The sequence below is a fragment of the Brugia malayi genome (assembly GCF_000002995.4).
Source record: "Brugia malayi strain FR3 genome assembly, contig: Bm_v4_ChrX_scaffold_001, whole genome shotgun sequence".
Taxonomy (NCBI): domain Eukaryota; kingdom Metazoa; phylum Nematoda; class Chromadorea; order Rhabditida; family Onchocercidae; genus Brugia; species Brugia malayi.
The window spans coordinates 18,909,110-18,934,072 of record NW_025062479.1 but is presented as its reverse complement, the minus strand read 5'-3'; the positions used below and the strand labels follow the sequence as shown (position 1 = coordinate 18,934,072).

The window sequence follows — 24,963 nt, the reverse complement described above, 5'->3', positions numbered from 1 at the left end:
AAATGACGAATTTTCAAACACTTCTAAATTCAACCCTTCTAACCGGATCCACTTCAGGATGCCACAGATCCACTCTGAGTATTAGTCGATATTTGTTTGCAGATGCACCTTCGAACCATAATTCCTGCTCAAAAGAATCATCGAAAACAAGGAAACGACCCGTTTTCCAACCTCGTACTTCCTGTCCGACACGCAATCTAGCTTCTGCAAAAGCTTTAGATAAAATTTATGGTTTAAAAATAACTTGTCAGGCTGTGAAAAATAAACTGAACTTGTGGCAAAACATACCGGACGAAATTATAAGACCTAGATGTGCCTGCAGACGATAGTTGGAAAACCCACAATGTGGCCACACTCGTGTGCCACTTGCTAGAAGTGAAAACTTTACCTGTAAAGGAGAAACCTTCAAAGCAACGATTCTCACTTAAGTGATAAAATTTAAAAATTACAAGTTTCTTATTTTTTTTCTCTTTGATTTCTTCCTGCCTGGAAGGTCTGTCAGAGAATGTCTGTATGGGAAAGGAAGATTAATTTCTGTACATATTCAAAAAACAACAAAGAATATTAAAAGATTCTCTGATTTCTACCGTTTTATCTAATCGATGATTGAGGGGGCAATCAAATAATTCAACACTCACTTCGCTTTTTAAGCAATCGGATGAATCCTTGAACATGCGCATAATACTGCATGTTTTTGGCGCTTTTAAACAATTTGATGAATTCCATGAATTACTGCTATACAAGGAATACGCTGACCATTGTCCATCTATAGTTAACTCTTCATGTTCTGGTTCGAATAAATACGGCTGACTGCTCAATATTGCCGCCGCTTCCTCCCTAATCACTGTCCACTGTCTTTCGATTTTCTGACGATTGAATATTATTCCCATGTTTGTTTCAAATATTCGTAAATATCACTCACTCATTTTAAATAGTTTTCACAATAATTTATTCATAGTACTAGAAATAAAATTCCACTTCTCTTTTAAAAGATCAATCTCGTATAACCTCTTGATTTTTAACTGTTAAGCATAATATGGTATCTAAAACCATACTATTTAAAAAATTTTTCAAAGAAAAAAACTATAAAAAGAATCTGTCCAAGCTTAATATTAGCAAAAATATTGAAAAACCATAAATGTCCTTGTGAGCAAATCTAAAAAAACCACCTTCAGATGTTTTGAACAAAAAGTTTGTTCAATAGACCACCAAGGACGGGCAGTTAAACCTTCGACGTTATAGAGAGATCTCTGATATGGAGAAGGGAAAAGACCGACTTTTGCTCCAATACTATACACTCGATAAGCCTTAAAATATCATAGAATTAAAGAAGAAAAAGGCAAAAGTAAGATTACTTGATTTGTCTCATAGAAACCGCTAATAAAAAAGTTTAGAAAATTTTTTAGCATCATTAGTGATAGAAAAAAAAATTTAACGAGACTTCGGGGCTGGTTGAAAAGAAACAAGAAAAAAAGGGTGCCATCTTTTAAGCCGCGTACCTCTTGTCTTTTACCCAGTCGCGTCAGAGCTTCACCGAAATGATAATAAAATCTGCAAATAAAGCAAAAAAATATTATACGAATCTGGAAAAAAAAAAGAATGTGCACTCTTCCCTTGTTTCTGTCCTGCACTTTAGTAATCCTACTACTGACATGCTGAGAAATGTGACCAAATATTTCAAATTTCAGAGACAAAATGAGAGGACAGAATGCTCTTCTAAAAAACATGAATTAATCCCAGTCGGTGTAATAGTTTAGGAACAAACAGTTAATACCAGATTAACAAAATAAAAATTTAATAAATGAACAGAAAAAGAATACCTCGGATCGGCAATTACTTCACGAACAGTACGCAGACCTTTGCGCATGTATAGAACTCCATTCTCCAAATCTCCGCTCAGTTTCAAAATATACCCAAAATATGCCTGAGCAATACCATTGGTTGGTGAGATTTTCAAAACCTACAAATTCGATTCATCGATGTTCATGCAGTTGTAATACAGATCTGAAGGAAAAGAGAGTGATCAACTTGCATTTTCAAATACTCTCCGTGCATCATCTTCACGTCCCATCATTAGAAACGTTAATCCTTGGTTATTGTGCAGTTGTAAATCATCCGGATATCGATCAATCAGAGAACGCTGTGCTTGTAACACACGATGCAATAAACCACGAAACCTGGCCCGATCGATTAAACGATATGCCGCTTGACTGGAAAACATCAAGAATAGGGATATTGTCAATTAACGCTTATAAATCAAACAACTTTGTCACAATTATAAGTTGTTTACAAAAACGTTATAAGTTTCAAATAATCATAAAAAAACGGTAATATATTTTTGATCTAAATTTTTCAAAGTTTCTTTTCAAAAGAGTTACTATAAAGGGATATTTCTTTCCTTCCTATCCCACTTCTTTCTAACTTATATTTAAACAACTCCGAACAAATTTCAAGTATCTCGAGACCTGAATCAGAATTAACAACATGTGGCTTTACACAAAACATAAAATTTACTTGAACAGTGCATCCGGTGTACTGTCAATGTCTAATACTTTTTGATACTCGCTGATTGCTGTATCTAGGAATGTGTGATCTGATTCAATTTCGCTTCTGATGTCATTCGCTCGAGCAATACCGAAATGCGCTCGGGGACTATCTGGATTAGCCCGTAAAACAGTCTCGAAAATGACGATTGCGGAATGGTAATCATGCTGAAAATGCTACTGCACATGAATTTTTATTTGCTCTAAAGTGTGACTCTAAACAAGATTTCTCTTCTAGAATTTATGAATTAGTTATGACTCTCCCTAAATTTTATGAATTCTTCTTTAATGAGCGTAGTCTATAATTCAATTCGATGTTCCGAAATATCTTATTCCAGCGATTATCACTTCCTGACTTATTTGCACATTTCTAGGTGCCTCGTTCAACCAAGTTATGAAAACAATAATAAACAAGCGTGGAAAATTCTGACATTAGAGGTATGAAAAATTAATAATTTAAGTTAAACTCGAAAGAAGCAATAATTCACAACTTAGACCTGTTAAAGATAGTTATACATCGTCAGCAGTTTGAAACTAAAAGTATTTGATTTAAACTAGTCGAAATGGAACTAAAACTGTTAAGCAAAAACTAGAAAATCTTAAGGATGATAAGATGCCTAGAAGTTTTCAAAAACAACGAGAATGCTTATCTCCTTTATGTTTCACATTTTTCGCCTTCATTCCATATAACATTTACAAATAAAGCTTAGTTCATTTCAAAAACATGTTAGACCACCATTGTTAGTAAAGTATATCGGAGGGAAATAAGCAAATGATTGTAAAAGCAAGTGAATTAATTAATCAGGTTTAATCCTTCACTTCCAATCATTTCCCTTGGAAGTTCTGTTAAGTTTGGTGGCAGTGTTAAGGTTAACAGTATCATAGAGTACTTCCTCGAATAAACGACAATCATAGCTGCAAGTTTTATTGCAAAGAACAAAAAATGTATATTTATAAATATAAATAAAACGTAATTAAATAAATAAATGAATATATATATATATATATGATAAGAGAATGGATAAAAATATTCAAAAGAATTTGGAAAACAAAACAGAAATCATTAAAAATAAGAATGCAAAATGGTTATTAAAAAAAAAAAAAAAAAAGAAAATGCAAAACTGATATAGTGATCGGTTAACAATAATGAATTTTCAATCATAGAGGCTTTTTAAATAACTTTAAACAGAGATAAGAAATGATTAATGTCTAAAATCAATTCATACTCAAACATACATATCTTTCAATAATAAATAATTAAAGAACACCTAATTATTGAAGCAGTTTATGAGAAAATCTTTTTTATATTTAAAAATAATTAAGTAAAAAAGCATATTTTGGTCATTAAAAGGTTTGGACCAAACCTCTTATACACAGCATCTTTACCAGTTCGAATCAAACCACAAAATAACGGCAGCTGTCAATGTAAAAGAGAAGATGAGCAATTTGCTGACACCGAGAAGAGCTTTTTGCATCACAAAATAACTACAATTCGAAACGAATAACAGAAATATGTATATCAAGGTCATGCATAGAATTCAAGCTTAATAAAAACATGCATTCAGTAAAAGAGAAAAGAAACTAAACAGATTAAATTTGACCTCATCTAGATCCTGGCTGATTCAAGGGACGATTACAGCACCGTAGTGGTGAGACATATTTCCGGAACATCTAAGCAAACTGAGAGGATAATCTTAAATTTGTTCGACGAACAACAAATGACCCGAAAAAGGAACACCTATATCGTATTGGATCAAACTTAACGGTTAACGGTTTGAGGTATTCGTCAAGAACAATTCATATATAGTCAGAATCACTGCATAACTGAGCTACTAAAGAAAAAGTAGCGATGTTGATGATATCGATCGGGATATGATAATTAATTTGGAAATCTCTTTATAGCCTTAATACATACCAGAAAGAAATACTTCCTAAGAAAGCGACTTTTCTAAATAGCTATATTATTTTTGGAATTAAAACTGAATTCAAGGAGAAGAAAAAAGATTGATAGACTTGAACAAATATAATTTATGTTATACAATTTCTTTTAGAGCATAGCAAATTTTCTGTAGTGATTAACTTAAATTTTATTTTCATTTAACCTTATATTTTTTGCTTACCTTTTCAACGAGATAATCTGCGCGATCCAACTGGATTCGATGTTTGTGATCATCGCGATTTGTTATAGCATGGCGTTTGTAAACGGTTCTGTCATTCACCCTACGATAAATTGGATCACTGATGATTAGTTGAAGAACATTACAAAAGAATTTTATCAATAGCAGCGGTGATAACCGAAAATTATTTTGTCTAAGTAAAAGACAGCCCAGTTCATTTTTCATTACACTGAAATGAGCATTTTAGAAGAATGCCAAGCATTTTATAACCATATAAGCAAAAATAGGTTTTTTTAAAGAGCATTTACTAAACAGGTCACTATTTTACAATACAACCACAATTATAGGTTGTTATAAATTACTGAGTGGAAAATGAATGATTTTATAAAATATACATCGTTCAATATTTTTGTCAAAAAACTGCTATCATATTGTTATCTCTTTGTAACTGCATTTTAATTCAGTTTTTTGTCAAAGACATGATTTTAGGCATTATTATTATTAACATCTAAGTTGAACTTTAGGTATAACAAGAGATACTACGTCTTGCCAGATCATTACTTTTAATTAACATTATAAAGCTTTTTTTTAGTCATTAACGAAGAAAACTTTCATACCCTTCGAAATTAACCAGAAAATGGTAATCAAGAAATTGAAAAAAGGATCAGAAAAATAAACAGACTTCTCTTTTTTAACAGCAGCTAAATCATGAATGCTTGCATCATCAATTTCTTTGTCATCAATTTCTTTTTTTTCTTCTTCATCTATACCATTCATTTCTTCTTTTTCCTCAACATCTTTAGTTAGTTTGAAACCAGCCGGTGATGGTTGCTTGTTACGACTTGACATAGAAACCTAAAAAACAGTTTTAAAAATGAGAACCCAGAAAACTTATGGTATTTACAGTTTATCCACTTCTCAAATGTACGATTTACAAAATAGCTGAAAATTGAAGATGAGCAAGTTTCAAGGCTTTTAGGACAAGCATTTTAGATCAAAATAAAAATACTTCACTCCCTCCTTCAGATGTGTCTTATTTCAAATAATTTGTTTAAAATGTGAAATGTAAGATAATATTCAAATAAAACATACAGGTATTTGTTTTAAAAGCGACATTCGTGGCAGACGATCGTACTCAGGCAAACAATTTTTGCCCTTACATCCCTAAAAAAATATAATTTTGAACGAAGGAGCTTAGAGTTGACATGGTTTTAAGTTAACTAAAAATTACACTTGTAAAATGAAATTAGGACTTAAAATGATCCAATTATATAAAATATTCTTGCTAGAATTTTTCCTTTTTTTATTGGTAGGAAGTAAATAAATATAAATTACACGCTTCAGTTTTTCCACACTAGAAGATGGAATTTTTCTTCTTGACTTAAGTCCCAACTTCTCGACATCATACTTATCTTTACCCTCTCCCTCTTCAGTTTCCACTAAGCTCTCTTCTTCCTGCAATTCAATACATTCAACAGAGAAACTTTTAGAAAACTAAAGCCGACATCTCCGCCAGCCTACTTGCTGACTAACAACTGTGCCGTTCATAAATCTCCCAACAAAACTTACTTCAACTTTCCATACTTCACGTCCCACATTATCTTTGATTTGAATTTCTCTCCCGTCTGTTCCTTCTTCTTTCAGTTCTTCTCTTTCTTTCATTTCCTTCTCTTTCTTCACTTTCTCAGTCATCTTTCTTTCTTCCTCCTCTTCATCATCTTCCACAATTTTGATGCGTTTATGACGGGCCTAGTGAAATATGTATACTCAATGATCAGTATGCCTTTAATGATCACATGAATGAGTTAAGATTATCAAAAATAAAGTAGTTAAGGTGCTTTGATACCTTGGTTCCTTTTGGCATGTCCTGTTCTTCATCTTGTTTGTCGCTTGTTTTATCTTCCTCCTTCACATGCCTATCTGATGTTCGTTCAAATACCTGAAACATCTGAATCATTGATTAAAACTTAACTACTTATTCATTTAAAACATAATATATTAGCTATCATGCAAAAATAGTAGTGGGAAGAGATCAATTATTTATTATCAACATCATTGTCATCGCTATCGTCTTTATCGCCAGTAGCATTGTCACTGTAATCACGATTAACATTCTGAACTGCTTCATGTAGTGGTTTATTGCTTTTTCGTTCAGCTCTGGCTTGAAGATCTGCCAGACGGGTTTCTTCTTCTTCGTCTAATTTATCATCGTCAGCTACAAAACGATAACTGTAAATTTTGAATTCATTTGTTCGGAGCTGTTGGACAGGCAAGATTAATCACATGCAACAATGTAAAATTCTGCGTACGAATTGACTTAACTCCAATATAATGTTTAATTTAATTAAAAAAGCACCAGCTGTGAATTATTTCAGTTGGAAACACCAGAAATTAGAAGTTAAATCTTGAATATTAAGTTTTAATGTGTTATGTTGCGTGTAAATATCATGAAAACTATATAGCTGAAAAGAAATACTTGAGTCTGGGACATCTTGGACTGGTTTATGAGCTTTTCGATTTTCTTCAAATGTTCTAGATCGTGATATGTACTCTCGTGATGGAGTGGTATCTTTTTCGGCTCGTCGATTATGTATCGCCATCTCATCTGCATCATTATCAATGTCACCATCATAATCGAAGTTCTCATCACCGTCGATTTCTACAAATGAATTTTGTTATTCTAATATAACAATGTATTCGTACAATAATTGTTGGAAAGACTAAGTCTTCTACAGTAATAGGTAAAAAGTGTTTCTTGACTTGTTTACGGCTTTAAAAATATGCTCAGTCATATTTGCTAAAAAGATCAGAAGAGAAACAATGAAGGGAAAAATGGTGTTTGTAATCACTTGTGGTCAAAGTTTCACTGTTTCTGATACACTTTGAATACACCTAAGCATTTAACGTTATGCAAAGTAGAGTTCATTACTTAAATCAATACCGAATGCCACTTCTGCTAATTCCATCGTGGAAAACAAGGTGTAAAAGCTGGAGCAAAGGATAACGAACACCAATAGGACAGTCCAAAGCCTTAGACCACCTTTTGTTACACTGTAGTCTACCCTGCTAGGCGCAACCATAACCGCCATCGGCGCAACATATCCTGTGCCATTCACTGGAAATTTCTGCTTCACTCGAACATTTGAAATTCAAAGTGATTTACCTATGTTGCTTTTTACATCGAAAGATAAATTTAAGGAGAAGAACGTTACCGCATAATTCTCTCAAAAAAAATAGTAACTGGAAGGCTGAATTGTATATTGAATTAATTTAGGTATTTAGTGAAACTTACTACGACAAATTTAGTACTAAGTAAAATCTGTTTGACGAATTCACTGGGTCTTATTAAGTGCCTAAATTAGATAGTGATCATTTCCTCCAGGAAATGAAAATTATCGCAGTCTTAATTTAGACGAAAATTCTTTAAGTTCAAAAAGTTATGTCAAAAAGTAGTTTTTTAAGATCTTTTATAATTTTTAGAAAAATTCTTTTCACGGAAGTGAGAGTGACGAACACATCAAAAATGTTTACCCATTATTACAAAAACACCTGTTTCCTATTGGATTTCTCAGCAGCGCAATCGGTGATTTTTCCAATGAGAATGAGATATTTGTGTAGATTGTTGATGATAAAAGAAGATGAACAAATGAGCTAGAAGTCATACAATGTGACCTGTCAATAAGGGATCTGATCTTTCTAACTTGCACTGCACTACCACAACCTGAAGCTAAATAATAGTTATTATCGGGTAGTAATTCACATCATTCAAGTGGTTTCAATTCTGCCATGATAAAATTGTATGAAGCATATTTTATGTTAATTATGATACAGCTAGATTATAATATCTGTTGCGTGTTACATCACAAGCATCCTCAAATTAACCTTATCAAACAACCAAATTCAAACTCTTTTCCGAACTCTAAAAAAAAATAAGTGATGAGAAAATATAAATAAATAGAAGATGAGAAAAAGTTCACTCAAAAAAAAGAAAAAATTCAAATATGAAATCAGTGACATATAACTAATGATTATAACTGGCTGTTTCTAGCGATGATGGCTAAGTATGGGTTAGGAATGATGACCTACGTAAGGTGAACAAGTAATTCTATCTATATTATACTTCCACGCTCCATTAAAATATATTAAAAATAAAACTTGCAGGAGAAGAGATGAAAAAAGATACGAGATGTTTTAGAAAATGAAAATATTCGTGAACAGGTTGTTGAAAAGATTCATCCATTGAGTCTAAGTCACTCGCAATATAAGTGTGTGCACATATGCAGACAGACAGATAGACAGGTCTACTATATTATCATCTGTGTGCAGTTTTGTTTCCGAAAACCGAGGAAAAAACACCACCGAATGTGTTTTTGAAAGTGACGAGTGTAAGCATAAGCAGCACTTCCTAACCTAAGCAGTGTGACTTGTTCTGCAGGTAGTGGGTGGCTGCCTGCAGCAGAAAGAAGCAACGTGTAAGTAGTACGTCCTCGCTACCTCTAAGCGCTTTCTTCTGCTTGACCTGACCCTGAACGTAATGACCTGCTGAATGTGCGGACAGTCACTCATTGACATCTCTGCTTTGTTTATTTTTTTCCAACAAAAACAAAAATAGGTTATTTGACGATGAGCTGATACTGGTCTTTCTTATCTTCTTCCCATCAATGTGATTTTGACTTAGCCAAAACTGATCTAATTATGGTATTTAAAACTATTCCTATCACAGTGAAACTTGCTCGAAAAAATCGAAACGATCTTGAAAACAACAGCAGACATAAAAGAGCATCAAAATCAAAACAAAGTAACTTACTATTCATAGATCCTTGACGCCTGAATTGAAGTCGGATCTGTGCTTGCTTTCTGTTATTCATTAGTGCAGCATCAACATTAAATTAAAATATGAATGGACTTTCAGCTGCAATTTACTACAAAAACTTTGAGACATCTGGCACGTTCGCGAAAAAAAAGCAAATCAGTGTGAAATTATTCACAGCGCTACAGATCAATTAGTAGACTTCCAGATTATTTAATCGATACGTATTTAATAAAGCATTTCTTTAATTCATCTGATATCAAAAAACTGAAATACGACAATGACTATTACAAGAAATGTCTAATGAACTGCACATGGTACTGGTTGGAAAGCTCAAAGAACACTAATTATATTGTAAAACCTTTTTCGAAACCTGGATTTCATACTTTTGTGACAATATCTGTGCCATCTTTCCACAACAGAAAATAATATGATATGTTACCAAAAATATATACAACAAAATAATAAGTCTGCATTATAACCTGAATTCAATACATCCAACACTTCTGCACTTCGCCAATGACTATTTCAAAATTTAGAGTTAAGAAAACTTATTTGGAATATACTTTCGTCAAAATAATTAAACAAGTACTAGCAGTTCTACAGAGAATAATCTGTAATTCTTCTGTTACTAAAATACATCTATTCAATTGCTAATAAATGTTTTTATCCTCATTTTATTTCTCTGCTGAACTTATATTTAGAATATCTCTTGATATAACATTTCTACACTATCTGCTGAGTGATGAGTTTCTTATTGGCTATTTCAGCCGTAAATAGATAGATGTCTTTATTAAAGGAAATGTTAAATTATCGCTGAAAATTCTCTTAAAACCATGGAACTGTTCAAAGCATCATAAAAAGAATTGAACATTTCTAAGATGCTGCTGCTGCTTAAAACTGTTTAAGACCTTCCATTTCAGATGTGATTGAAGTACTGCAAGCAGTAAGTGGAAAGCAGCAATTACAAAAAACGGAAAGAATCTGTTTCACTTGATGACAATTTCAAGCACTTTGAAAGACTGAAAGATAGACTCACTATCTTCTCTAATTATTTTTCAGTCACAAACTCACTCACAACCTGTGCTTTTTGTTGTCAGTTTCAAACAAACAATTGAGGATTATTAACTGCATTGCTCTATTCATGACATGAAATGATCGAATTTCCCAAAATATATAATCTAAATCTTATTTTCTTTTTTGGCATATTTCACTGAAATGAATGAATGAATGAATGAAATATGAATATGAATGTTATCAGAATATGCACAATGTTCCGAGAAATAAATGCTTTATGCCAGCATCCAAGGGCAGTCTGCAAGTCACGAAATGCACTGCTAACTTGCAAAAAAGAATAAGAATAAATAATTCATAGGATTGAACTATTTCAATTTGTTACAAATTCAAAAAAGAAAAGTATTTCATATGCTAACCACAAAAGCCGTAAAAGGATTCGATTGAATTTTGTATCGATGATAAATGAGTAATAAATATTGGAAGTGTAATGACAACAATTTAATGATAACCGTTGGTACCTGATGACAAAATATCGAAACTTTCCTGTTGAAATGTTTCTATAAAACTAACCTTTATGCTGCATCACTGAAGAAGTTTTATCTTAAGCATGTTCAGGTTTCATTTCATTCAGAATTTCCAGAAAACTAAACAAAGATTAAAATAGATCAGGATGCTCTATAGTATTAAAGTAAAGACATTAATTGAATCCATATATTTTCAGATACAATCAAAAGAAAATCAATTTCTTCGCATTAATGAATACAAATTGCTGAAACAAATTTTGTCCAGTTAGGAATTTAAAGTTAGCAAAATATTTCAAAGCATTCGAATTTTACGCTAACAGAGAGACACTATTCATCACAACAAACGAGGAATATCTATGCTATGTTCAAGACATGTCATCTGAACTTATAACTATTGCCACTGCACCAATGTAATGGTAAAAATGGAAAAATGTGGATAAGCTTCAAAATATCTGAATCATCCCACAGCATAATCGAGCTTAATGAATTAAATCCTAGTTTACATATTAATGAACTCAATCTTATTTGATGGGGAGTAGTAAATAATCAGAATAAGGCTGCTTTATTCATCCATGATAAAAACTCTTTTTTATTGAGTAATGTGAAAATGATTTGTTCGCTACATTGATATATTTCATAAACTGATGCAAAAAATGGTCCAATCAAGCTCGTTTAACTCTCGAAAAGAGAATCATTTTTAACTTGTCGGCATCATTCTTCAGCTAAATTGATCCTGAAAACTTGGAAAACAGGACTACTAGATGCTATCTTTCGTTTACCACAAGTCAGGTTGAAAAGCTAATCTTAAATTATTCCTCAACATTAAATATAAAATAGTTGATGGGTTCATCAGCAGTTATGACCTATAAGTTCTTTTTTCAGTTGTCGCTTGTTTAGATATAAATTGCTTTTGATTTTTTTTTTTTTTTTGTTTAGATATAAATTGCTTTGGATATATTGACAATTAAAGCATTTCTAAATCCAAATCTTAAAGGATTGCGCGAACCTCAATATCAAAGCAGAGTTATTCATGTTGCACCATCTTTCCGACACAATCCTTCTGATCATTCATATTGAGACTTGTCAACAATCGGAATATTCAAAAAGCTAATAATTTTGGTAGATTTAGGAAGAAGTCGAACTAGCTATCTGAAGAACAGTATAATTATGGTAGTTAGATTTATATAGCTCATATTCTTTTTCGTTTGTTGTTGCTTGGATTCGAAATTACCCGGTTTTAAATTTTAAGGTATAAAAATGGCCATATCTAGCAAATTACATCCATATGTTTAGGCTGGTTAGCAATTTACTGGGAAAAAGGAGCGAGCACATAAACTTTTTTCCATTACAGGATATTGTCAATCATTTTGATGCTATAAGACTGCAAAATTTTTTCTTCATGTAGTCAATATTCGTGATAAAACTTAGTGTTGGAAAGATATGTAACTAGGATTTCTGCTTAGGCTCATCAAATATTATTGGTTAGATAGGTATTCTTTCATACCCTATAAAATGTTTAATCATTAAGCCATTGATGCTTCAACAAATTTCCAATCCCCGACAGTATTTTCATCTCCTTTAAAATTTTTTATCAAAATTATTTTTTTTTTGTTGTTCAAGCACCGTCAAAATTTTGATTGATTCCCTTATTTCCCCTTGCAAATTTTATTATGAACTCGGAATAAAATTAATTTCGATGTAATAAGTATTACCGGTTCCGGTAGTTAACTAAGAATGTGAAAAATTGAAGTGAACAAACACTAAAGTGTTCAAATTTGGAAAGAAACTTAGTATGCATGAGACAATATATTCCAGCGCATCATAAAATGATGGCTTCCTATTTGCTGTCCCTGATATCTACGAATTTGACATGAAATTCCTAAATAATAATCATAAATCCATTTCTGGAAATCTTTCAGCTTTCTTATCTTCCTAACACAGCAGCTTTCCCAATTTCTATGATTTTCTAAGCGCAAATATTATAAATTAGCCATAAGCAAATCAATAAAATATAAAATATGGAGAGTTTAAAATTTCGGTTTGGAAGTTAGCTGAAAGTACTTTTGAACATTTATACAGCGAACTTAATTTCGTGCACAAAAGATTGCCTTTGCAGCCAAAGTGTAATAATTACTTCTCTGTAATAATTATGCAGGAAAAAACTATGTTGTTGAAGTTTAAAACAGAAAATTGAAGCAACTAATGCGTCGCATGAAGTTGGCAGTTCCAATCCTTCTGCTTTGCCTTTTTCACTTTTTCATTGGCATCAGTAATTAAGACATAAGACTGGATTTAAAATTGGCTTTAAAATGTCGCTTTCAACTTAAAAAAAAATCAAAATCATGATTTTAAATCCTGAACAAGACTTTAAACGACTCCCTGCTAAAATTCCACTGAAACAAGCTCAAAAAATAAATTCCAGCATCATCCATAAATAATTAACCAATGCTTAGAATAACTAATGAAATAAGGTCAAATAGAAGTGAGATGCAGACGGAGGAGATTACTTAAGGAATTAAACAGGAAAAGATATTTTAAGATAAAAGTATTCTTCACTTATGGTTCGACTAAGCGTTTTCGTTTTTCCTTTTTTTTTTGTCATTTACTGCAGTAGAAGGATATAGTCTGGATGAGTGTCATATAGAACTTTGTAAATAACCACTTTCCGTGGACACTTCGTTAGCTTCTCGCGCAGACTTCAAGCGTACATGCAGTGAAAAGAAGAAACAGTGGGAAGGTAATATATATGCTAAAGGGGAGCTTTACTGATTGATTTTTTAATACTTGAGACGTAATACAAAACTAGAAAGCAAGAGAATCTGAAGTAGGTTCATTCAGAAAGCTTACAGACGCTTACGTTGTTAATAAATGCTCTACACATTATTAGCAAATGATAAGCACCAGACAAGTGCTGACAGAATCCTTCTTTAATTCCTCCCATTATGACCATAAGTATAACAACAGTTGAAAAGAAAATAATCCCAGTAAAGACGCTTGGCTATTTGTTTCATACAAAAAGACATCAAACATAGAAAAGCGTTCATAGGGATATGAGACACGGAGGACGAAGCAATCGAAGACATAGGCGAAATTTGTTCGCTATGCTGAAATCGAAGCGACGTATGGCGATATTTGCTTCGCCGGCGTTTCACTACTCGAAGCGCTGAAGCGAGGGAAAATGGCTGAAAATTTTAAACATTCATCTCATCTTTACCAATAATGCACAATTCTAGTGGCATGAAAAGGACTGAAAAATACAATGAAAGAATGGAAGATGCCAGCACATATGTTAAACATATCAATCTTCAATCATTATTTCAAAACCCAAACTTACACATTATTTGTCACAACAGTTCATTTAAAGTTCAACACATTTATATTATTCATATTCACAGCGCAATCGAACAAGTAAAGGAACAATTACAAAGAGTTGATTGGCAAAGGAATCTCATTTTTCGGTGAAGTTAATTAAAAAAAGATCTACATCATCAGTATCAGGATTTTTCGCGAACATTCTCGCATGATAATGAGAAGAGTGGAATTAGTAAGTTATTAACGGAGCAAAAAAGAAGCAATCAACCCAACCAACAGTTGGCATACGAAATCAGATTCCTTGATCTGTAGTAATAAGATACCGTCTCTCCACTAAGAACTGGAAGTATTAACAAGCATAGTTAACAGTCGGGCTGATCAAAAGATTAATTCAACGCTGTGTTGTCTCAATCCTTGCCAACTGCTTCTCTCCAGCATTAGTTCTCTCTTATTTTCAAAATCCAATTACTTCATTATTAAGTGATTCCTTCATACTTCATCCAAGCGAGAAATTCTTAAATGCAGAAACGAATCGAATGAAACTACAACGATGGAGCGAAAATCACAGGGATTCAGTTTCACTTTTCAAGGCTTTACGAACACATAAAAACACCGAGAGAAAACAAAAAGTTTGGGAAGCCAAAAGAAAAAAGAAACTCTCCACCAGCATAGGTAAGAATTGCGAATATTTATGTTAACTTTATTGGGTATTCCTTCGCTCATTATTCAAGTAAATAAGAAAAAAAAAAGTCTCCATTTTCCTTTTTTCTTGCAAGTTGAGAAGTCTAGAAACTTGTTCTTCAGATTTGTACGCAATCTCTACGCTATCTTGTACGAAATCTCTTCATCCATTTTGCTGTCTATATCTTCGGGAATTATCTACGATATCAACGCTCGTCAGAGAAACAGTGAAGACTTAAAAATGTAAATACACTTCTTTTCGTAGCAAAAATGGAACAGGAATTTAAAAGAAAATGTTGGAAGGCGAGGAATGTACTAAATGGATACCCTAATTCAATTCTACTTTAGATTATTTATGATGGAGTAACTTCAAAAAAGTAGCTTAAACCCATATGAACTTGCTTTGCCAATTATTTTTTTTTTCATTAATAGATGAACGCATGATACACCGGGAAATTTATTTTAGACATGCTTATATTTTTGCTTCATTAATGAATAAGCTACATTCTCAGCTACTTCAAAAGCATTTTTATCGCTGATTTCTTTACTTGGAAGTGCAGTTTTCCAGTTCTTGATACCTTGTAAAAGGATCTCCTCCAAGCTGAGACTGTCCAAGTACGTCATCTGCAATTAGCAAAATCTATAATTATCTGGACTCCTCCCTTTCATAATTTCATCTTAGATAATTTTAGTGTTCAAAAATAATCTTGTGTAGGTTTCATTATAATAATATTTGTTTTTATCTAGAATTGAAACAAACCGTTCCACGCACATAATACACTGCTCGATTGAGATGAATTGGATCTACAGATCGCTGCATATAAAGATTACGCCACAACGCTCCAGCTAATGCAGTGTCATCGGACAGAAATCCCTGAATAATCGCTGAAGCATTATATAAAAACAGAAAAACCGACAAATCACAGGATAAAGTCAAAATTATGAATATAGAAAACTAAAAAATAATGCATTCACCTCATCATACTCGAGAAATGTTTGTAAGTACAAACCGGCCATACGACATTTGTCACTTTTATGGTATAACATTTCGTGCAATTCTTCCTGAAAAACTTATGACGATAACTCGAAGGTTTCAGCAGAGTGAAAATCAAAGAAATGCTACGTTGCATGAGGCTCTATTTACTAATAACCACGAAAAAATACCGAGACAACTTTTAGACGTTTATCAACGTCACCAAACATAATTTCGATAACACTGTTCCTGAGTCTAATAAAAGCTGCTGCTTCTAAAACAGACTGTAAGCGAACAAGCAGCATCCTGTAAACAATCACTACCTCAAAAAACTTGAAAAAAAAAAAAAAAAAAACGATGGATTGAACAGGAGAAGAAATTACACAGATATAAACTGTGAAAAACACGCAAATAAAAGTTCAGTGATACAAAGATTGGGCAAAAAAATGGACTAACCAAGTATGCATCAGGGTGAGCTTGTACCACGTCGATAGATAGTCTGGTAAGCAAAGCGCTGTAACAAAACAAGCAATTTTGATGAAAACGACATTTATTAACTAAGATAGTATTTGCCAATTCCAACTTTGATGGAAAAAATAGCAACACTTAGATGAAAAAAGAAAAAAACAACAGATTGTACAAAGTGAATTTAAAAAAAAGCGTGAAAAAAAAAAGAAAAAAACAACAGATTCTACAAAGTGAATTTAAAAATGAATAAACAAACTTGCCAGTGCAGAGCTTCAAATATGGAAATCGATTAGCGCAATCAAAATACAGCTGAGCAGCGGAACGGTCCAAATTCTAAAACTTCCAGTGGACTACCTACTAATGTAAAAAATAAAAAACAAGGAAATAAAAAAAGAAACAATTTTTTAAGGTCTGTATAGATTTCCACAATTATGTGAGTCGTCAGGAACATGTTGGGAGCAATGTTCAAGGTGAAATAACCTCTTCTAAAAGTTGGTCTTTCAATTTGAAAATTGTCCAAGTTTTAGAAAAAAGACAAATTTCTTTTCTCTATTTTTTAGCGAGAAATGTATTCTTTAACTGATACATCCAGTTTCACAGTGAAAAAAAGAAATTAGGTATAACTATATTTGTCAATTTCCAAACATGAAAACTTTTTATTTTCTCTAGATGCAGCAGCAAGAAATTTAAATACAACAGATAAAAATTACTGCCAGTATTTCTCTCGTATATGTAACTTGGTCTTGAGGTCGCATTAATCGTGCCTTCCTGAGTTCCAGCTTTAAATTCCATTTTTCACTGATTTTTTTGAAAAAATTTTCATGCTGTGTTCTCTGATCAAGCTGCTGCAACGTTTCACGAATTTTTCTGATGTATAACTGGTTTAACACAGTTGCTTCGGCAAGAGTCTTTGGCTCTCTGTTATTGAAATCGACCAAAATTTCTGATTGATCCTCCTGCAATACATATAGGGTATACTACATAAACCGTTAAGTATTCCCATTTAGCACAAAACGGGTTCCATTTAAAACACGATATCTGAGAATAACTTAAATATAATTATTCCAAAATCAAACATACTATTGTTACTAGAAATGATCACTGGTAGTTAAAGCACAATTATATGTTTCCTGTAGGAACAATTTTCCTAAAGACTGTCGTAACAATACAGTGAAAATGTACCGTCTCTGTTCATCGAAAAATGTTATAGGAAATTAATTTCAAAAAAAAAACCATTATTATCACTCAAGATAAGAATGAAAAAACAAATAATCCTAACTGTTTGAACGGTAGAAGATGTTTCTACTTCGGTGCATGTTTGCTGTTCAAATGACTTATCCCACTGAATCCTTTTACGAACTTTGAAAATTGGTTCATTGGAACACCACCTGATCGGTGTCTGAAAAACAGGTAGTTTATACACAAAGCGAATTACAAACCTCTTATAATTTGAAGCTTAAAGATGAGTTTTATTACGGAATTTTAATTCATGAATTGGGCAAACCGGCAATTCGTTTAAATTCTAAATTGAGAGAAGAGAATAATACAAGAATATGTCAAGAATTTAAAAAATCATCTTCAAAATCGAAATGAATTTTGAGGTGGTAAAATAAAAAGCGGAGAGAAGTTGGAAGAGAAAGAAGCACAAGGAAATATTTTAAAACCTAAAATAGTCCGAAATCTCACAAAGACATTGTCGATAAGCGCACACTGCGATCGAGAAGAACCTACTTTTCGTAAATTCCATAAATATCTACATCCATCAGTTGAATGGAATCCCATCTCAGAAAATACAGCTGGCGAAATGTATTTCCATAGAACACATCTTTTTCGGATCATTGTGAAAGCGCTATGAGCTATCAGAAATCACTCCCGTAACTATAACCAGAAATCCTTTTTCAAAAAAAAAAACCAGAAATCTTTGATAAACAAGTCCTACAAGACGGGAACAGTTTCAACTTCAAAAAAACGAGTTAAAAAAAACAGCCCAAATGTTATTTCTCGAGAAATCAAATGAATTTCAGACCTTTTAAAAGTTCAAAAAAAAGAAAAAACTAAGTCCCCGCTTGTATAGGATCTTGCCAACTTTGCTCAGCAAACCTTACTGCCTGACTTCTTTGCCGTTCTCACTTCTCAGTTTGCCTACCAAGCGACTATCTCCTTCCCCAACAGCACACTACCCAAAAACCACACCAAAGCCAACCTCACCCGAACTACCCATATTTTCAGACTGACATCAGGGTACTCACGTTCCACGACACCTCCATCCCGCTGTATCACTATTGATATGGTCGGCATGAAAACTATCCTCCCAACTTCACGACCGATCAGGAAAGTTCTTAGAAATGAAGTATTTGTCGGCAAATAGGCCGAAGGTAAAAAACAATCGACGACAACAACGGGAATTTACTTGTCCAAGTAGAGTATTAAACGACGAAGAAATTCAACGGGTGGAGAAATACAATGGCAAGCACAATATTCTAGCAATAAATGACGATGTACAAGCAAAAGACAGTTACGACAATTCAAGGGTCAAGAAGAAAAGGGGAAGAAAACAACGACAATCAGCTCAACCAGTTCTACTGATAGTACAACCGAAGCGAAGAGAAGAAACGTGATAAAATTATAATTTAAGCAGTCTTTTCGAGCGTTTAATCTTGCAAGGAGTTCTTCCAAAGTTGTATATTTTCGGCATTCGTTGTCCCAGTGATCTCGATTGCAAAGTGCACAAGGTCTTGATCTTTTGCTAGAATTGATGTTTTGATTTGTGCTTTCCTTTTGAAATTGTATTGCCGGTATTACTGATGTTCCTCTTCGTTGATTGAATTGAATTCTTCTGTTGCACGTTGTTTTTGCATCGTCTAGATTCTTTGGTCCATAAATTTGATTAGTCGTTTCTCTTCGTTTCAAAATAGTTTCTAAGCATTATCAAAGCTTTTACCTCAAACTTGGGTAATTAAACCCCGTTGTTGTCCTAAGAACTAATCCCTCTTACGCGTCCTCCTAACCGTTTTCCTCTAACGCGACCTAAGCGCGCTCTACCACCATCCTTCAACTCGTCGACCGCATGCAACATACGTATCGAGAAATTGCTCCGCTTATATCGCTGACAACCCTTCTTTGTTCTGGTTTAATATCCACATCGTTTCCTTTGTACATCTATTGTCTCATTGTGCTTTTCCCTTCGCTTCGTTGCTTGTTAGGATGACTCCTTTGTTAACGACCTCCTTTGTTCTTTATTAACTATAAAATCCTATATACACTATATACAATCCCCTCCTTATTCTATAGTTACTAAAGTACCTTCGGCAGCAATAATTAAAATTTTGTAGAAAAGAAAAAGAATATTTCAACCTTTATTTAATAAGAGACGATTCCTTTTATAACTTCGGTTGTACTATCAGTAGAACTGGTCGAGCTGACCGTTGTTGTTTTCTTCTCCTTTTCTTCTTGATCCTTGAATTGTCGTTGAGTGTCGTAACTGTCGTTTGCTTGTACATCGTCGTTTATTGCCAGAATATTGTGCTTGCCATTGTATTTCTCCACCCGTTGAATTTCTTCGTCGTTTTTTGTAATTCACGTCGTTTAATACTCTACTTAGATAAGTAAATTTCCGTTGTTGTCGATTGTTTTTTACTTTCAGCCTATTTACTGACAGTATTAGGTATCATAGTAGGCAGTCTAAATTCCGTAAATATATCTTTTTTCATGTCTGTTATCGTCCGTTCTTTGCTTAACTTCAAAATATTGTGTAGGGAGGATATGCATCGTTTTCGATGCGCTGCAAAAGGAATGTCAAATGCGTCTCTTGAAATTAATGTTAATATCTATTCTCTTTCCTTCCTTACCTCCTAATCTCATTTTCACAGTGTTTTTGAAAATTCTCATATCTGGTGTTTTTGTCAGAGGAGTTTAATGAGAGAACTTTGTGCACTGGATACACATGAGAAATGAGTAAGTGGACAAGCGTGCATAGTTTATCACGTAGTAGAATGCGGAAATAAACGAACAAAGGAAATATAATATACAATCGACGGTACAATTGGTCCGCTTCGTTAACCCGTGCTGGCGTAGCATTTACGTACAAACATGGCAAATTTTACTGGTATTTAATGTAAATGATCATTGCTGTGAATACTGCAAATAATGATACATATCCGCTATCTGATGTAACCTGAAACTTATTTGAAATTCGTTTTAAGAGTAAAAAGTGGTCAGTTTTATTCTAATGCTATAAAATGAAGAGAGGGAGGAAAGATGAAGTAATCATACTTTGGAGAGCATGACAGTTTCACATTTTTAAGAAAAGGCGATTATGAATTACTGATTCTGAAATGAGTGCAATCTGCAACATAAACATTGCTCTTTAAGGCCTTGTTTCATATCGATGAGAAACTTCACGTTAGTTATTATGTTTATTAACGCCTATGGTTGATTTTTAAATTTTCTAGTGCTTTACTTAGTACAAAATCGCAGTGCTGTTGTTATTAGATCATATTGTGCAGACGTCAATCCTCACGTCATTTTCTCCCTTCTCACATTCTGCGATACATGGAGTCTATGAACTTTCGCTATTGGTTTTGACATATTTTTCAATCTCCGCTTTTAGATTCAAATTCACCATTTCACGACCCAAAGTTATCTCCGACTCACGACATCCTCGAGATCGTCTGTTACTAACCCATGTGTAGCTGTAAAGCGGTAGTGTATGTAATGAAAAACTTGGTAATTGACTTGTGATTAAGAGTTTTCAGACGACATAAACCTGAAAAAACTGATCCATTAATTGGAGTAAATTAAAGTGCTTACTAAGCTAGTATCAACTAATAATTTGATCCAATGTAGTGGTTCATTATTTGGTAAACGAATTCTGTAACGGAAATACCTTAAATCAGTGTGGTTATCACGACAGCTATATAAGGGATGATTTCTATCAGGAATGCTGAATAAAAATCGCTTCAATGTTACTCGGTACGGTGCATATATTAGTGCGGTTATCAAGGGATTGATTATCTGAAAAAGTGCGAAAGAAGATTGAGTGATTTAACAAAACAGGAGAATTCGATTGACATTCCATTAATAGGAGTTATACTCACACTTTCTGATGACTCTACTGTTCATTTCACTAGTGAAGGAAGAGCTAACCGGATTCAAGAAAAGCAGGTAAAGCAATACGTAAGCAAGCCAATTCATTTTGGATTGTGTGTCGCAATCTAAAGTATTCCATTCGAAAAGGTGCATTCGGCAGATGTTGAAAATGCGATACGGTAATAAGCTGAATGATGTCCATGCTGTTGTGGCGAAAATAAACACCAGTGATTTCATCTGCACGTAACATCTTTGTTTCAACAGAAGAGGGCACCTGTTTTACTGCTTTGTTTTGTTTAGTTTTTCAAAAATAACCGAAAGAAGTGCTGATCGCGATTCTGGAGAGGAAATGGGCACTGATGAAACCCAGAGAGATGGACGACAGGCCAAAAGCTTTGAACGTCTGTGGCTTGAATCTCAGACAACTATTATTGTGAAAAAAAGCAGATCAAGTATCGGGGTCAGCTTCTTTTATTTTTTTATTTTTTTTCTAAAGAGCAAAATGAAGTAAACATATAGTTATGCGCAGTAATTAAAATGAATGCTTTTTTAAGTTGAAAAATGCGAAATGTTAAGATTCAAAAGACTTCATATACTTCAGAATCGATTTAAATCATTAAACAGTTAACATTGAAACGACGCATTTTTAAGTAGAAAAATAAGCACTGTGGTGTGAATGAACTAACTTTATTCTTAAACTTTTGGGACTGTCCAACAGAAGCTCCATTATGGCGTTTTTCACGAGTAAGTTGATATAAATAACCACTAACAATTAGGGATGAAGTCACTGGCAATACGCAATAGGTTACCATAAACATGTCGTAAAAATACATTTGATCACTGGTCATCTGGTAAAAACACATTTGATTACTTATAAATCCTTATTTTCTGCTGCTTTTATTTATTTTGACAAAAAACCGAACGTTGAACTAATTTCAAAATAATTTTTGAAACATTATAAGTCAAATTAAAATACCGAGGATAGACAGACTTTCGATTGGTAACGAAATGGTAGCTATGAAATACATATTTATCAAGTGTTTCATATTAAATGTACGGTTATGGAGTTTGATCAACGTAACAATTCGAACATTGGCGGATGATATAATTTTAGGCTTTGAAGGCTTCGTTTTATGTGAAAATACGATGACGTTATATGTGAAAAATACGATGTATTCAAAATTTTAAACTGCTAGTACGACTCCGTCAGGACAAGAATTCGTTTTAAAAAAATTTAAAAAATAATGAATTTTGTAGATACTTACTTGCAAATTGCAGTTTTTGCCAATGTAAACAACATTGAACACCCAAACCCACGTCACATATCTGAAATGCCATTTATGGTAAAACGGAAGCTCTTTTTTTCATCGTACGATGAAGTTTATCTAATCATTTAATATCATAATGTATTGCTGTGTTATAAATGATTGCTTGGAAGAAATTGCGTGCTTCTACTTTTACAGAATTTAAAGCAGCTTATTATGGTTACAAATTAAGTAAGTGAAGGACTCACTTATTTTTCGAAATAATTAACTGAAAATATTTTTGAGATGAGGACAGGGTTATTTTTACAGGAACTAAAATTTTCCAAAAATCATAGAGGAAATTGGTTTTTCGAAAATTTCAAAAAAAAGTGAAACTTGCCCTACTGAAATACTCCAAATGAAAACACATAAAACGGAAGCTCTTTTTTTCGACATTGCACGGTCGTAGCTTAGCGGCCATTGGAAATAAATGAGTTTATCAATGTTAAGCATTGTTAGTGATAGACCTGATACTGCCAAGCCTAACCAATTGCAGAAATGAGTTATTGCACATAAGCGTGCATGTCGCAGGAATTCATGCTTGCGAATTAAGAATTCATTTGGATGACAAAATACTGAAAGTTAAATTTTACATCAGTTATTGCCACTGTATTTTAAAATCTTAAATCTTTTATGTTGGGCTTACAATTTCATTAAATTTACCACTGCACACATTGTTGTCTAGTTAAAACGATAATGGCTGTAAAGACGATTATTAAAAATGTTTCAATTTTTTATTCTTTTTGAACGGATCATTTCATTTCCTTCACTACGAAGTTAATTTTCAGATAGCAGTTGATTTTCATCGAATTTCTGTCTTAACTGTTCGAATGTATTGTTGCTAAAATATCAGCACTGAAGTGGTGTGATGACAAAACTTTAACTTAAGTTTAATTCTCAGATTTGGACTAATTTTCGAATTTTGATTTCAGATTTCTAATTCAATACACTGCTCAAATGTTACTATCGCTACACACTTAATCATTCTTAGTAAAACTGAATCAGTCACCTGTAAGTAATAAATCACCGATACTCATACTGATAATGAATAAATGCATCGTGTCGCCACTTCGCCGAAATAATTTTATAGCACAGAAAATTACTAAAACATTAAAAATGGTCGCTGCAACACTTGCTGCTAACAATAAATCGTCTACCTGTAAATTATGTAAAAAACTTCTTTTCACAAATGGATAGTAGGGTTTTTATATAGAATTAAAATGGATGTCAGAATTCTATTTGAATCTTTCATCAGATTCATCGGTAAATTTCACTTCAGCCTGCAAGCAGTTACACCAAGGAATTATGCAAACCACTGACAGTCCAAACGCTTGATAATATGTCGCATCTGCCCTTTTTGAAGCAGAAGCATCAAAAAGAAGAGAGAAAGAATTGTAAAATCAGTTTTTTTTAAATAATGTACCAATTTGGCCGTACGATAAAAGCAGATGACACTGAGGCAAAAATATCGGATAAAGTTCGTAATGTTTGGTTAAAATATTTTTGAAACTTGCCGTTTTCTGAAAAGTCTGAAAATTGTCGGATTCGTAGCATTTCACTTGAATTGAATTGTCCGGGTGTATGCTATCCTGTTCTTTCGTTTCGTTTCCAGAATAACGAAACATTTCTTTGTCACTTTTTGTCATCATAAATCCTGAATTCTCACATTTCTTCGATGTGACAGTTACATACCGAAATGTTAGAAGTTTTCAACGAGAAACGCAATATTTAAATAAAAGTAAGGCTTGAGAAGTTTCGAATGAATATTCAATGACTTACCAAACGGAAATATTTTGTTTTACAGCCTTTGCTATTTGTATAAGTTCGGAATGAAAAAATCTACAAAACATAAAATAAATAACGTTTAATGAGGTCGGCACAAAACATAAAAATTTAACTGCAGCTAGATACAAAACGCCTAAAATTGGCAAAATAAATGCTATTGGAAGAACAGTTGCCAGGAGGAGAGTCTTTCATTATTAGTACTGATAAATAGAACATATCAAGTACAGCATATCAATTTTGTAGAACGGCATCAGGAGAAGACGACGAAAAATGTCCATTTGGGAAAGTATAGAATAGAAAGAATGTCTTTAAATCTTTCTAGAAAAATGATGATGAGCTTA

General features: G+C 33.1%; 3 protein-coding genes across 4 annotated transcripts; all 3 read right to left on the bottom strand.

The window, feature by feature from the left end:
* Positions 1-13: 13 nt before the first annotated feature.
* On the bottom strand, positions 14-8,195 carry Bm4944 (Uncharacterized protein; the record flags this gene model as incomplete). Of its 2 annotated transcripts, XM_043075362.1 has the most annotated exons (18): positions 14-204; positions 289-388; positions 639-866; positions 1,170-1,307; positions 1,500-1,551; positions 1,821-1,960; positions 2,033-2,210; positions 2,515-2,711; positions 4,664-4,763; positions 5,343-5,515; positions 5,753-5,824; positions 5,996-6,115; positions 6,230-6,409; positions 6,507-6,599; positions 6,712-6,875; positions 7,137-7,319; positions 7,602-7,775; positions 8,192-8,195. In XM_043075362.1, the coding sequence occupies 18 exons, from the start codon at positions 8,193-8,195 to the stop codon at positions 14-16; spliced, it is 2,487 nt and encodes an 828-aa protein (XP_042931296.1). The 2 variants fall into 2 exon arrangements, with proteins under 2 accessions (XP_042931296.1, XP_042931297.1); XM_043075363.1 differs by lacking the exons at positions 6,712-6,875; positions 7,137-7,319; positions 7,602-7,775; positions 8,192-8,195 and having other exon boundaries at positions 6,507-6,608.
* A 7,271-nt stretch (positions 8,196-15,466) lies between these two features.
* Positions 15,467-18,284, bottom strand: Bm2617 (Uncharacterized protein; the record flags this gene model as incomplete). Its single annotated transcript, XM_043075361.1, has 9 exons — positions 15,467-15,628; positions 15,765-15,878; positions 15,980-16,066; positions 16,169-16,283; positions 16,434-16,491; positions 16,673-16,778; positions 17,156-17,401; positions 17,725-17,844; positions 18,177-18,284. 9 exons carry the CDS (start codon positions 18,282-18,284, stop codon positions 15,467-15,469), a joined length of 1,116 nt encoding a protein of 371 aa, XP_042931295.1.
* Positions 18,285-20,567: 2,283 nt separating this feature from the next.
* On the bottom strand, positions 20,568-24,486 carry Bma-aexr-1 (Uncharacterized protein; the record flags this gene model as incomplete). The annotated part of the gene is made up of 10 exons (XM_043075360.1): positions 20,568-20,619; positions 20,905-20,959; positions 21,012-21,136; positions 21,331-21,458; positions 21,591-21,770; positions 22,220-22,381; positions 22,799-22,859; positions 23,178-23,412; positions 23,847-23,994; positions 24,352-24,486. The coding sequence occupies 10 exons, from the start codon at positions 24,484-24,486 to the stop codon at positions 20,568-20,570; spliced, it is 1,281 nt and encodes a 426-aa protein (XP_042931294.1).
* Between the last annotated feature and the right edge of the window lie 477 nt (positions 24,487-24,963).